General features: G+C 34.6%; 1 protein-coding gene across 4 annotated transcripts in view; it reads left to right on the forward strand.

Annotated features, from left to right (window-relative positions):
- The first annotated feature begins 1,563 nt into the window (after positions 1 to 1,563).
- Positions 1,564 to 14,104, forward strand: part of Lnpk (lunapark, ER junction formation factor) — a 67,735-nt gene continuing 55,194 nt past the window's right edge. For 3 of the 4 annotated variants that reach the window (XM_071619046.1, XM_027946075.2, XM_071619047.1), the window contains exons 1-4: positions 1,564 to 1,652; positions 7,540 to 7,628; positions 9,881 to 9,922; positions 10,638 to 10,825. In XM_071619046.1, coding sequence (XP_071475147.1) covers positions 7,602 to 7,628; positions 9,881 to 9,922; positions 10,638 to 10,825 — 257 coding nt within the window. In that variant the 5' untranslated portion in view covers positions 1,564 to 1,652; positions 7,540 to 7,601. Of the gene's footprint in view, positions 1,653 to 5,887; positions 5,953 to 7,539; positions 7,629 to 9,880; positions 9,923 to 10,637; positions 10,826 to 14,104 lie in introns of those variants that run through there. The other variant, XM_071619045.1, reaches the window with a different exon arrangement.

Here is a 14,104-nt window from a genome sequence, read left to right on the forward strand (position 1 = left end):
ATTTCTTCTCTCCTGAGAGCAGTTCCTTAGGGAATTTTGCCTCAGGATTAGATTTTTGCATCCAACTAGCTCTTCTTTACCTCCTCATTCTATCCGTCCATTCCCTTTACAATAGACATTAATGGCTCAATTAAAACTAGAGGACAAAAACACTAGCAAGTGTAAAAACTATCCTTCACAGTTCTCAGGAAAAAAGATAGTCCTATGGTGAGAGATAACTACAGAGCAGCGCAGGGTTTTAACCTTTGAAATCACAAAGAAAAACAAAATGGTTAAATTTCCACATCAAAATAGGTGAAATGTCCCTAACTTATTTTCTACATTTCTAAAGTGATTGACCTGGTCTACACACTAAATTTTTGTTCTCTTAATCCTTCCAAATTTAGAGCAATGACTAAAGATCTTCGTGTTGAGGGCAAACAACTCCTGTGAATCACCTGGTAGCTTCCAGTATAATTAATTACTACTAGCTAGATACACTGTTAAGTTTTTCTTATTAACCCTTTTGTGTTGTCAGAGTTTAAGTGCAGACTATTTAAACGAGTATGCTGTTTGAAAATCATAGAAACTTTATTTTATTATATAACTAAAGTAGGGAAAAAACAATGAAAAATGCTTGCACACAGGGTAAAACGTCATAGGGGTGAAACATGGTAATAGCTTTCGCTTAAGATTCCTTCTCCACATTACCATATGCACATCTCTGGATCCTCCCCCTCCCCTCCCCCATTCAAGTATCATTTGTTATCAAGACTTGTCTTTCCCAGTTAGCAGGAAGCATGACACTCTTTATGCCAATGCATCAATGTTTAAAATCTCAAATACAGTTTTAAAATCTTAAAAACTCTTACCCTAGAACAGTCTCTAGAGGCCTTATATTAGGGCCTCTAGAGACTGTTCTAGGGTAAGAGTTTTAAGATGAAAAACTCAGCTTTGTTGTTACCCACAGGTTTGAAATTGCCACCTCACACCTGTGAGGTCAGCATCATCAAATAACCCTTTTTGACGTCCATGAGTGACAAAAGCCTCAAGCAGTCCTGGGATCTAAGGTGCAATTTCTCCACTTGCTCGTTTGGGAACTGGCTTCTTTAAAGCTGCGCAGGGTTAACTTGCTCTGCTGCCGGTTGGACGGCAGCTGATCCGGGATTCTTTAGGGCCAGACTTTCCCAGAAGCACCCATCTCCACTCCTCTTTGTCCTCCCCATTCTTGTCTTACGCAGATGTCTGGACCACAAATACCACTTTCATGATTTTGTTTCTCCAGCGAGATTCGGCAGAACATGCTATTAAAAAAAAAGGAGGCAGAGGAAACGTAGAAAATAACTCAATTGGTAAGAGTCATAATAAATGGCAGTGCATCCCTAAGAAGTGATGACGAGCAGCCCAGCGGCCGCGGAGGCCACAGGGCACGGTGTCGCACGGCCAAACGCCCAGCCCCTCCGCCCCAACCGCCCGCCCCGGCCTCGTCACGTGACGGGGAGCGGCGCGCGGCAGCTGCGGCGCGGATTGGCTGTCGGCGGGAGCGCGGGGTTTGATGGGAAGGAATTGGCCGGGCCCAGTGCTCTGTCAGTGGCGGCTGCCTGCTCTGGAGGCTGGCTGCGTGGTGGCGGCCAAGGCTGGCAGGGGTGGACCCCTGTGCTCGCTTCACGCAGGTAGAGCCTCAGGATGAGGGCAGTTGGGAGGGCTCCGCAATAGGGAAGCGCGGTGGTAGTTTCCCCGGGAAAAAGCTCAGGATTCTCCGGCTTGCTTTCCCAGGTGTCCCCGCCCCATGCCCAGTGGCCTAAGAGCTCTGCGGCTGTGGCTCTTCTCCCGCTATGGTTCGCGCCTACCCAGTGTAGTCGTCTCACCCACTTTGATTTCCCAGCACAGTGGCAGGGGTACCCCGGGAGTCCTCGAGACCCGGTTCTGATCAGGGTGGTTTCTCCAGCTCTATTTTCGGAGATCCCAGATAGTGACCGACTTGAGCCGCAGCTTTTGGCCCACCTGTATTGAGAAGAGCCCAAAGCTCCTCAAACTAGCTCATCTTACGCTGAACTATCTACTTTGAGTGTTCTAAACCACCTTTTCTTTCCCTTGAGTTGTACAGAGGCCCCACGAGTTGGAAAGATCGGAAGGGATTGAAAACTGTCAGTGTCATGCTGCTTAGCTCGCATGTGGGCGTGGATTATGTGCTACTTAAGAGAAGTGGCTCTACAAACCTTTGTCATTGTTTGAGGGACCGCGGCCTGGTCGAGGGGTGGAGGGGAAGGACGAAGAAGCGTAGGTGTCTTAGGTGTAGTAGAAGGAGAAATCAAATTTAAACCACATCAATAGGTTAAAATCTTCAACGCTGTGTTTGCAAATTGAGGGAGGTGTGTGTGTGTGTGTGTGTGTGTGTGTGTGTGTGTGTGTGTGTGTAGGTTTGGTGAACTCAGGGAGAAGGGAGGGAGGCTTGGTGAGCTCGTGGTGTTCTTACAGTACTAAGTAAGACCTGTGACTCATTGAGTTTTCCATGTGATGCTTTACTCTATTGACTTCTGGTTTGTGGTGTTTAGAGTCTATTTTCTCCTTTCTCTGTGGCCTGGGGCTCACCCTTGACAAAATTGACTCTGTTAAAACAGCGGTGTAGTGGATGAGAGTAGGTTTAGTATCAGGCATATATTCAAACTGGCAGGGAATCCTAATCCCTTGTCCTTAGCCGTCCCCATAGTGCCTTCTTAGGAGAACCAAATTGAATTCGAATACATTTTGTTAAACAAGAATGATACATTGAAAGTTAGAATTTTAAAGTTTTCTGTCATCTATAGAGATCAGTTCAGTAATGCTATTCATCAACTTAAGTGTTTATTATTAATTTGAAGGACTGTAAGGAAAGGGAGAAGTTATATGGCTATCAAGAAGGTATGTTTTCATATATAAATATCTCTAATAGAATTTTTTGGTAGTATTTAGTTCACAATGAAATTTACTTACTATAAAAGCAAACACTTAATAACCATATATTAAAAGTGCTTTCAGAGGTATGCTTCTTTTTATAATTTTTTTTGGGGGGGGGGTGATAAATGTGGTGTTTTGGAATATTTCAGAATTATGTTTTCTGTTAGGACATTTGAAAGTTAGAGTTTTAGAACAAATCACCATTAGCCTTTTTTTTTGTGTGTGTTTTTTTGGTCTTTTTAAAATTTGTTCTTTTTAGATACACATGACAGTAGAGTGTATTTTGACATTATACATACAAACCACTAATCTTAAATTGTATAGTAAGATGTTATGAAAATGCTTTTGAGAGTGTCTATATAGTTTATATTGAAGTCTGGAACTTGCTTAATCAAACATAAAACTAGATTTTCCTTGAAATTTCCTCCAAAGTTCTACAAGATTATTTTAATGAAAGTGTTTGTGGAATATTTTGCTTGAGTTTTTCATATTAGATTAATGAGAACAATACAATGTCAGTAAACATACAAATTAATTTTATTTTTCAATTATTAAATAGGCACTTTTTAAAATGAAAAGTTAGAAGGAAATGTGTTCCATTTCAGTATCACATGTATTTTTTGGTGATAGCAATAATAACTAAAATTTATTATGTACTTTCTAAATGTTAGACACTGTGCCAAGTGATAAATAATTTCATGTAATCTATATATTAATTCTATGAAGTGTTGATATTTTCACTATTTTACAAACTGAGAGTTAAAGAGTTTAAGTAATTTGCCCCAGATCAATTAGCTAGTATGTAGGTGAGCCAAATTTTGAGTCTAGATTTATTTTACTGTATTGTTTTACTGTGATTGGAAGTGAACTGAAAATTGAAGAAAAATGTTTTTTAAGATTTTAAATAATGACACCCAAACCTGAGTGCGAATAGCAGTTAATTGAAAACATTCAATTAATGTTGTGGACATTGTTGTTCATTAAAAAAACACATTTAGATGCATCTAGCTTTGTGGTCATGTCAGGTTCTGAATGGAAAGAAACTCTGTACATGTTCATCAAGAGTTCTTGGGGACAAGCCACTTGAGGTTGAGCCATTTGTCCACTTGAGAGCAAGGATATTGATTTATGTTTCAGAAGGAAAAGCTAGGTCTTATTTGGTTTCCATGTATTTTCCAGGTATTTGAAAGAAAGCAGAGACGGATCAGAAAATAGCAATAACCACAGCAGTAAAAACAATTTATACTGAGTTATGACTATGTGTCAGGCACTACTGTAAATAGTTTAGGATATATTATGTTATTTAAACCTTTCACTGTTTAAGAGGATTATTTTTAACTATCCCTCTTTTGCAGATGAGAAAATTGAGTAACAGAGAGGTTAAATAATTTATTTGCCTATTGTTTCATAGTAAAGATGGGCCATTGGAGTTAGAATTAAGATGTGTGGAATGGAGAGAACCAGTAGATGAAAATAGAAGCATGAAATTAGAGCTAGATAAAATATTTAATTATTTAATGTTGATACACCTTTATGTGTGTTAGAAAGTACCACCACATGTACATTATAGTAAATCAACTTCTTTAACTAATACCAATATTTGATAGAAACATTGCTGGAACAATGAGGGCTGACTGTTTTTTGATTATGATTGTGAAAGCATGGAAATGGCATTTAATCACTCACCCTAATGTTGTTTTAATGTTCAAATTTAAAAAAGCACAATCCCTTGCTTCAGGAATCTTTGGAGCTAAGCCATAGTTTGTTTTATTAACACCAAAACAATTCTCCTCGAAATAACGGATATCAAAATTGGTATTAATTATGATATTATGCATACACTTCAAATTATAGTCATTTAAAAAGTGATATGCAGTGCAGTGAAAGCTATATTTTCAGACTTTATAGCACCAGTTCTGTTTGTAGCTGGAGCTATGTGACTTTGGTAAGTTATTTAGCTTCTCTTTAGTGCAGATAGATCTGCAGTAAAGCATTCAAATTTAATCAAATAAAGGAATTGGACTGCACAAACAGTGTTCCAGCAGGATCTCTTGTGTTTATAAATTACTTTTCACATCAGTAGTTCTCTTTACCAACCATTTGAGAATGTTAGAGGTGCTCTCATATTTTATATATAAATTAATCTATATAAAGCTGCCTTGGTTTCTGAGTTTGTGTTGTTGGGAATAACTGATGACTTTTTTAAAAATTCAAACTACAATATTATGTCTGACCCTGCTACTTAATGTCTTTAAGATGCTACTGTATTCACTTCTTTTTTCTTGGGCTCTTCATTTATAAATGAAGGGATAGTAATAACTAAATGATAGAATTTATATAAAGCATATTACATGTGGTTTGTGTATTAAAAATGCTAGAGACAATAATTCCGATGAAGTGATATTGATGTTGTTATTAATTTCAAATATTAAAAATTTGTCTCAGGGTATGATGGCTATAAACTTGAACTGGAGGAATACAATTCTCTTAGAAACCAAAATATATAGATCAAGTGTGTACAAAATACTGTGCTAGATACCATATATAGTTCTAAAATAGTGGGATGATATATACTTTGAAAATACCTAGTTAAGTGGTTTGTCTGAATCTCCATTCTTTTATCTTTCTTAGTGATTATTTTTAACATCTTAAGAAGGTTGTGAGATTTATTTAATGTTTTGACTCAGAAAATAAAACTTTTCTTTTAAGTTTCTGGATTTTCCATGAGCACATTTTAGAAATTTGAATATTGAGCTAATATTGAAGAATTAATAATAATTTGCATGTTTAATGTGTATTGTAATAGTCATTATAATCTTCAGAGTTTTTCAAGATATATTATAGTTTTTTTTTTTTTTTTTTTTGGTTTACCAGGGATTGAACCCAGGGGTGCTTAGCCACTGAGCCACATAACCAATTCTTTTTTTCAATTTTGATACAAGAGTCTTGCTAAATTGCTAAATGGCTGAGGCTGGTTTAGCCTTCCAAACTTTTCTGGGATTTCCAGTATTCACCACCTTGCCCAGCAGATGACAGGTATTTTGTACTTAAAAATCAGTTCATAAATGAGCATATTTTATATTTGGGCTCTTTGTTACTTTTCTGAGAAACTCTTAAGATAGGTATGTCCTAGGCTAGTTCCATTATATAAACAGTGCTGTAATTCTTACTTGATATTGATATTATTTTGTGATTATGTTTTATGGTTAAGAAGTATATTTTCAGTAACTGTGTGTGTGTGTGTGTGTGTGTGTGTGTAAATATATTAGTTTCACATATTGGCAAGAATATACCTCTAATCTGGTAACAATTTGTCAGTTAGAAAGTAGATTTACCATTTATACTTAAAAGAATAAAAATTTATGTAATTATGGAATGGTAAATTGACTTAGAATATGATATAGCTAAATTCTTCCAAAACATTTGAGAGTCATGGAAAAGTAAAAGGGGATATACAGCTAGCTGACAGGAAGGTCAACTAGATTGAGGAACTTACTTAAATTTCAGACAGAAATGTTTATTTGTGGTGTTGAACAGTAGTGTTTAGTAGTAGGGACCAAAAATTTGAAGATAGAGGGACTTTAGGCCATGTTTCTTCTGTTGTTGGGGCGAATCACTAAACCTATAAGGTGATACTACTAAAGGTTATCATGTGAGAAAATGTTGATATTATAAACTACAGTTTACCGAAAAAAATTACTCAACATCATTAAATGATCTGCTCAAGGTCACAGGTAGCATTGTAACCCTTAGTTTCTTATTCAAAATCCAGTTAACTTGAGCTGGACATGGTGGTACAGGCCTCAGTGACTTGGGAGGATGAGGCAAGACCATGGCAAGTTTGAGGCTGTGAGATTCTGTCTCAAGATGCGTGGAGGATGTAGCTTAGTGGTAGAGTGCCCCTGGGTTAGGTTCCTAGTACTGAAATGAAACAAAACAAACACAAAAACCCCCACTACTCGGCTTTCTGTAATTATTTGTAAAGTGATATTATTCCAAACATTATACAACTCCTGGAATTCCAAATAACTACCTTAGTTGATTGATTGATAGAAATGGTTTTACTTAAGTATAGAGAATGCAAGTAATATAGTAAAACTTTCATTGCAAGAACAACAGAAGGAACCTGCTTTAAAGAAGAGAAAATCACAAAGACATATGAATATACTCCTAACATGCTTTGTCATTTAAAAAGCCTTTCTAGTTCTATTTTTTTGGGGGGGAAGGGAACTGGGGGTGGAACTCATGCTCCACCACTGAGCCATTTTTGCAGCTCTATTTGAGTTTTATTTAGAGACAGGGTCTCACTGAGTTGCTTAGCACCTTGCTTTTTGCTGAGGCTGGCTTTGAACTTGCAGTCCTCCTGTCTCAGCCTCCTGGACTGCTGGGATTATAGGCATGTGTGCCTTCCTCTATCTCTATTTTTATCTTTAAATATGTCCTCACTTTTGAAGGATTTTAAAAAGGTGAACTTTATCCCAATGACTAACTGAATTCAAGTTCCATGTAAGTGGAAGCCAAAAAAATTATTTTATAGTATTTTTAGGTAGTATTTCAATATCTAAATTTTATAGTGGGTATGCTGTTTAACTTAAAATTTTAAAATACATGCTTTATTTGTAGCTGTGACTTCCTTTGGACAACTGATGATATTTATCATTGTGCCAAGTTTCTACAAATAAAAGATGGGTGGATTATTTTCTAGATGGAGGGTAAGTTGCTTTTCTTTACTGCTAGTTCTTAAGTCTAACATAAATGTTACATAAAGCTACTTTAAAAGTCTTCTTTGTGATATAGCCTTCAGTTTGATATTATCTATTTAATTTTCATTTTAACTCTTGTTTTTTTATTTTCTGAATTACTTTTTAATTTGCATTTATAGTTCTATAGGTGTTTAATGTCTCTAACAGAGAATTATTTCACTTTGACTTATGAATTTATTTCTGTATTGTATGCAGATGTTTTTCTTTTCTTGTTTATTTTTTCTACTGCCAAAATTTACAATTTATTTCAAAGGTAGTTGAAATGAAGTATTCTATACCACACTTACTTTTTTTTATAGACCATATCTTTTTACTTAAAGCTTGTTACAAATATTTATTGAAATCACACTTTTAGGAATTATAGGTTAAACAAAATTAGAAATGCTGTTTGATTTTATTGGGTAAGCTTTTAGAAGGATGTATTTCAATTTTAGAGCTAGAAAATATAAGTTATTGAAAAATGCTCTTCTCTAACTGAAAAGAATTAACTACTTACTTCTTGACTTATAATATGCAATACTTGGTACATAATTTAATTTTTGACTATTGCTGGAACAATACATGTTTTAGATTGGTGTTAGCTGATCTTCCTTTTTTTGCCTTTATTTTTTCAACTGACAGATGTTTTGAAGTAGATACATATTGTGGAATGGTTAAATATAGCTGATTAACATATGCATTGTCTCACACACTGTTATCTTTTTTTTTGTGATGAGAACACTTAATCTCCATCCTCTTAGCATTTTTTTCTAGAGTATCTCATCATTAGCTATATTCACTATCTGATCTCCTGAATTTATTCTTCTCAGCTCTTAATTTTTTTTGTACTTTTGTATTCTTTCACTCCCACAACCAAATTCTCCAAACCTCCCCACCAATTTCTCTAGCCTCTGGAAACTATCATTCTGCTCTCTACTTCTATGAAGTCAACTTTTTTGATTTCAAATATGAATGAGATGACCCCCTTCTTTAAAATCTTATGACAGTTCTGCCTGAAGATCAAATTTATTCTTTGTTTTTCTTATTAGGTTGAACCATATGAAATTGCTAATCTTCTACTACTTTGGCTTATACAAAATGGCTATTTCATTTGATTCAACCTAATGTTAACAAATCTGATAGGGACTACAATGAGTTTGATGCACTGTGTTCTCTTCAGTTGTCTGGTATGTAATTGGTAAATATTTTCTCAACTATTGTATGAACCATTGTGTCTTGCTTTTATTCTATGTATTATAAACATGTCTTTGTTAAATAAGCTCTGCCGTAATGAAGTTATTCTTATATGTCCTTCAAAAATTTGTTCTTTCAAGAAAAGTATATACTTAGGAAACAGAATGAAGGTAACCTATTGATTTTCACCTCCAGAGTACTAAGTGAACTTTTAGCAATAGAGAATCAGACTGTCCTTAATTTTATATATATATATATATATATATATATATATATATATATATTTTTTTTTTTTTTTTTTTTTTTTTTTTTGGTGGTACTGGATTGACACAGGTTCTCTCTCAGACTAGGCAAGTTCTCTATTGCTGAGCTGCAATCCCAACTCAGTCTGTAACTTTTTAGATATGTGAATGCTTTTAAATAATCATTATGTAAGAAAATTTTTCTCAGATGCAAATATGTTTCCCTGTAAAAGTATGTTTTGTTGAGTTAAGAGTGGTAAAATTTGAGCTATCAGAGTTGAAAGTTCTGGACTGAAAAGAAGTAAAAAAATGCTTGTGTTTGAAGTTATATTTGTAATTATAATTTTCACTTAAATAAATCTCTGGAGTAAATAGAAGTACATATAGCTTGACAAGATTTGAGAAAACCTCATTTTGAATTAGAATATGTCTTTGTTTGTTTGTTTGTTTCTTTTTTTTTGTGGTAATGTGGATGATTGAGCCTAGCACCTTGAGCTAGGCATATGCTCCACCACTGAACTATGTCTACTACTGAACAATCCTGAGCCCCTAAATTTTATTTCAAGACAGTCTTGCTAAGTTGCTTGGGCTAGCCTTGAACTCTTGATCTTACTGCCTTGGTCTCGCGTGGGTTGCTGGGATTATTGGCATGTACCAACACACCCAGCTAATATGGTCTTTATGATTATATAAATTGAAGTATTTCTAAGTTTGCAGTAATGTGTTTTATTATTTTTTTTCAGTAATAAGTTTTAATGCTATCTCATTTCTATTTTTCTGTAACAGACAAAACCTTCAACTGTAGAAGTTCTAGAAAGTATAGATAAGGTATGTTCTTGGCTTTGAGGTATTTTAATTCATTTTAGATGTTAAGTATATGTTATTTTGGAGTCCAGATCTAGTATGAAATTTTAGAGATTATGTTGAGTAAGCCTGAAAACTTAAATGTTCTTGCAAGAAAAATCTAAAATCTCTCAGTGACTTATGAAGTCTGTATCAAGTAGTAGAGACTATTAGAACAAAATTAAATCTACAGATGGTATAAACCATTGTTTTTGGTAAGATGAAATAGGTCTGCAACAATTTTAATCAGTCTTTAAAATTTTTATAGCTTTTTATATTTTCTGTCATTACAAAAATAAGTTTATTCCCTTAGAATATTAGGAGTGATAAATGTAAATAATCTAGAATGGGTTCCTCTTTTAATTTTTATCAATTCTTTTTTAATTGCTAGATTATTTTAAGGGCCTATAGATGAAGAGTTAATACTTGTTTGACTTAACAAATATTTAATGATGTCAATTTCATTCTTCTAATCTTTACCAATTAGGGTTAAAATAGTATTTAATTTTTCATTTTGAAAAGTTATTTGTCAGAATAGGCATTGCAAATTTTAAACTTCACATTTATTTTTTTATATTCTGTTTTAAAATATTAGGGTATTATAATTCATTGGCTTCTAATAGTTCATTCTAAAAAATTTTAATAATTTTTTTTGAAGTTTGAGATTTAGTAACTTGGAATTTTAATTTTCTTTTAACAGGAAATTCAAGCATTGGAAGAATTTAGGGAAAAAAATCAGAGATTACAAAAATTATGGGTTGGAAGATTAATTCTCTATTCTTCAATTCTTTATCTGTTTACATGCTTAATTGTATACTTGTGGTATCTTCCCGATGAATTTACAGCAAGACTTGCCATGACACTCCCATTTTTTGCTTTTCCATTGATGTAAGTAAATTGTTCTTTTTTGTTGACCTTTCTGTTTTATGATGAGATAGTTTTAATATATTTAGTCCTTATTATGAAATAGTAATATCTCTAAATTTGAATTATTTTGCAATTGGAAAAATATTTCTTTAAAATAGTAGAACAATTGTCTTAAAGCTTTATTTATAATTCAGTGCATCTGAGGGATATCATCTGTTTTTACTGGTAATAATAGCTCAATGTCAGTGTTTTATGATTCTCTAATAGATAGCCATGATTGATCCCCTAGAGGCATTGGGCATGGAGTCAGGAATAGTGATGAGTAGGAGAGGGTTTGGAAAACCAAAATAGCAACTGCCCATATGAATCTGATTATATTCCATTCTTCCTAGCTCTCCTCCTCTCTTTTTAGTCACTTCTTTATGGTAGTTGCCTCTTAAGTATTTTATAATGTAGCACTTTACAAGAGGTATATTGTGATTGAGACTTTTGAGAGAGAATTTGATAAAAAGTACATTAAGAAATGTACTTTTTTAAATGTAGGACATTCTTTAATGTACTTTTGATTAAATCAACACACTTTATGAGTATCAATTGTGTAGACATTGGATTATAATGGTGTTTGGTGCGCAAAATACAATCTTTTGACTAGATTTTAGATTCAGTATATTAAATAAAAAGTTTGACAAATGCTTTGAAAGAGAAATTATGCTATGGGAGCCCCTAGGCCAGTCTGGGGTGGGAATAAAGATCAAAGAGTCTTGGTATTAGTTTTCCATTGCTGCCACAAATTGAGTAGCTTAAAACAACACCCATTTATTATATTAGACTTCTGAAGGTTAGAAACCCAGGCAGTTTGACTGGGTCTCTGCTTATAGTCAGTATATCAGCTGGCCGGGTCTCATTTGGAGTGTTTGCGGGAAGAATCTGCTTTCAGGCTCAATCAGGTTGTTGGCCAACTGTGCTGCATCTCTCTGAGTTCCTGTTTTTCCCTGAGCTATAAGAAAACTCTCTGCTTTTAATAGTTTAAGTGATTATATTAGACCCACCGGGATAATCCAGGATAATCCCCCTATTTTAAAGTCAACCAAGTAATGACCTTAATTAAATTTGCAAAGTCTCTTCACAGCAGTTTCTACATTACTGTGTGACTGTAGGACTAGAGGTTGGAAATTGTTGGTATATGGGGAAGGATATGTGTAGAATTCTGCTATAGATCCTCTGAGGAAGTGACCCCCCCCCCCCCACATACTAAAGATTGAACCCAGTTCCTTATGCATGCTTTTCTACCACTAAGTTACATCCCCAGCTCTAGGAAGTGATGTTTGAGATGAAGATCTGAAGGATGAGTATGTGTATTTAGGGTGATATAACATGATAGGTAGAGTGTTTTAGGCCAAAGAAACAACATTCTTGAAGGCTCTGAGGTTAGCAGAATATATTAGGTTTAAAGAACTGAAAGAAGACCAAAGACTGGATTATAGAGAAAAGGCTGGGTAGTTAGGCAAATAGCATTTCATGGGCTTCTTATGGTTCATGATAAGAATGTTAGGTTGTATTCTAAAACTAATGGAAGGCATTATAGCCACTATGGGTACAATATGGAGAATAAATTAGAGGGGAATAAGAATGGATCTGGAGTGGTTATTATAGTTGATAAGGAAAGAAATAATAGATGATAACTTTACTTGAGTGGTATGGTTGAAGAGAAGCAGATAGATTGAAACAGATGGATTGAAGAGATTTAGGAGGTTGAATTGATATAATATGGAGAGGCTTTTGGTGACTGGTGGGATATGGGATGGATTATATCAAGGATAAAACTTGAGTTTATGGCTTGAGAAATTTGGTTGATGTATGTTACTCATCTAAATAGGAAACAACATGAGAAGGAACATGTTTGGTGATCCACTGAGACTAAAATACTACATATTTTCCATATGGAGTTGACAAGTTTTAAATGAGTATGAAGTTTAGGAGATAAATTTGAATGGGAGATATAAATTTATTATTTGATAGCTTATAAATGTTAATCAAAGCCATCATCTCTTTATTCCTTAAATATTAGATAGCCACAATGTGTTAAGGTATTGGACTAGATCCTGATGATGGAGAAAGTAGTAATAAGAATTTTGCTTTTGCTGGGTGGGTGTGGTTTTGCAAGCTTGTAATCCTAGGATCTTGGGAGGCTGAGGCTGGAGGATTGAAATTTTGAGGTCAGCCTCAGCAATTTAGTGAGTATCAGACCTTGTCTCCTAAATAAATAAATAAATAAAGGACTGGGGGTATAGCTCAGTGGTAAGGCACTTATCGGTACCTCTATCCCCAAAAGAATTTTTGCTTTCATGCAGCTTGCATTCTGTTGGGGTGGAAAAGACAAAAATAAAGAAAAACAAACAAAGAAGCAAGCATAGAGAGATAAATGCAATGAAGCAAATAAACAGGGTGATGTGATAAAAATAGGCTACTTTGATGGTCCTGGAAGACCTCTTTTAAGAAAGTGGTATTTGAGTTGAGAACTAAAGCAAAAGAATAACCAAGAAAAAGTTGTAGTTCATGAGGATTATTTATATATTATTTATCATATAATGACACATACAACCATAGATATATTAGTGGCAATACTCTCTAGCTGGTAGAATTTTAAGTAGTTATTTCTTTCTCTATAATTTTTGGTAGTGTTTGAATTTTTATATCATTGTGTTCCTCATTTCCTAAAAACAAAAGTCTAGGAGATCAGGGAAAATATTTTCAACAGAGAATGGAAAATGCAAAGGTGTGAATCTGAAGCAAATATGACTTATTTGAGGGGCAAAAAGATAGGCATATTTAGAATGTATGATGGAAAGGAAAAATAGTTGGAACTGAGCTTGTTTAAATCAGGCAGGATCCAGATTATAGAAGGTTAAGGTTAGGAGTTTGAATTTCATTTTAGGTGAAACATGAAGCTTGTATAGTGGAAGAATAGCATGATGTAATTTCAGTAAAGAGAATCATGCATACTGCCATGTGGAGATTGGGTAAGGGGAGGACAAGAGTAGAAATACCTATGAAGCTATTATAGAAGTTTAGAGATGACACTAGATTAGACTGCCATAATATTGGAAGTCAGCAGATCATCTGAAAATATTTTGGAGGTAAAACTAATAGAATTTTTTTCTTTTTTGGGGGGGTACCAGGATTTAACCCAGGGGTGTTTTCTACTGAGTTGCACCTCCAGCCTATTGAGGTTTACTGATTGATTGAGATAGGGTTGCTAAATTGCTGAGACTGGCCTTGAACTTATGATCCTCCTTCCTC

Source organism: Marmota flaviventris, chromosome 11, assembly GCF_047511675.1.
Source record: "Marmota flaviventris isolate mMarFla1 chromosome 11, mMarFla1.hap1, whole genome shotgun sequence".
Classification (NCBI taxonomy): Eukaryota; Metazoa; Chordata; class Mammalia; order Rodentia; family Sciuridae; genus Marmota; species Marmota flaviventris.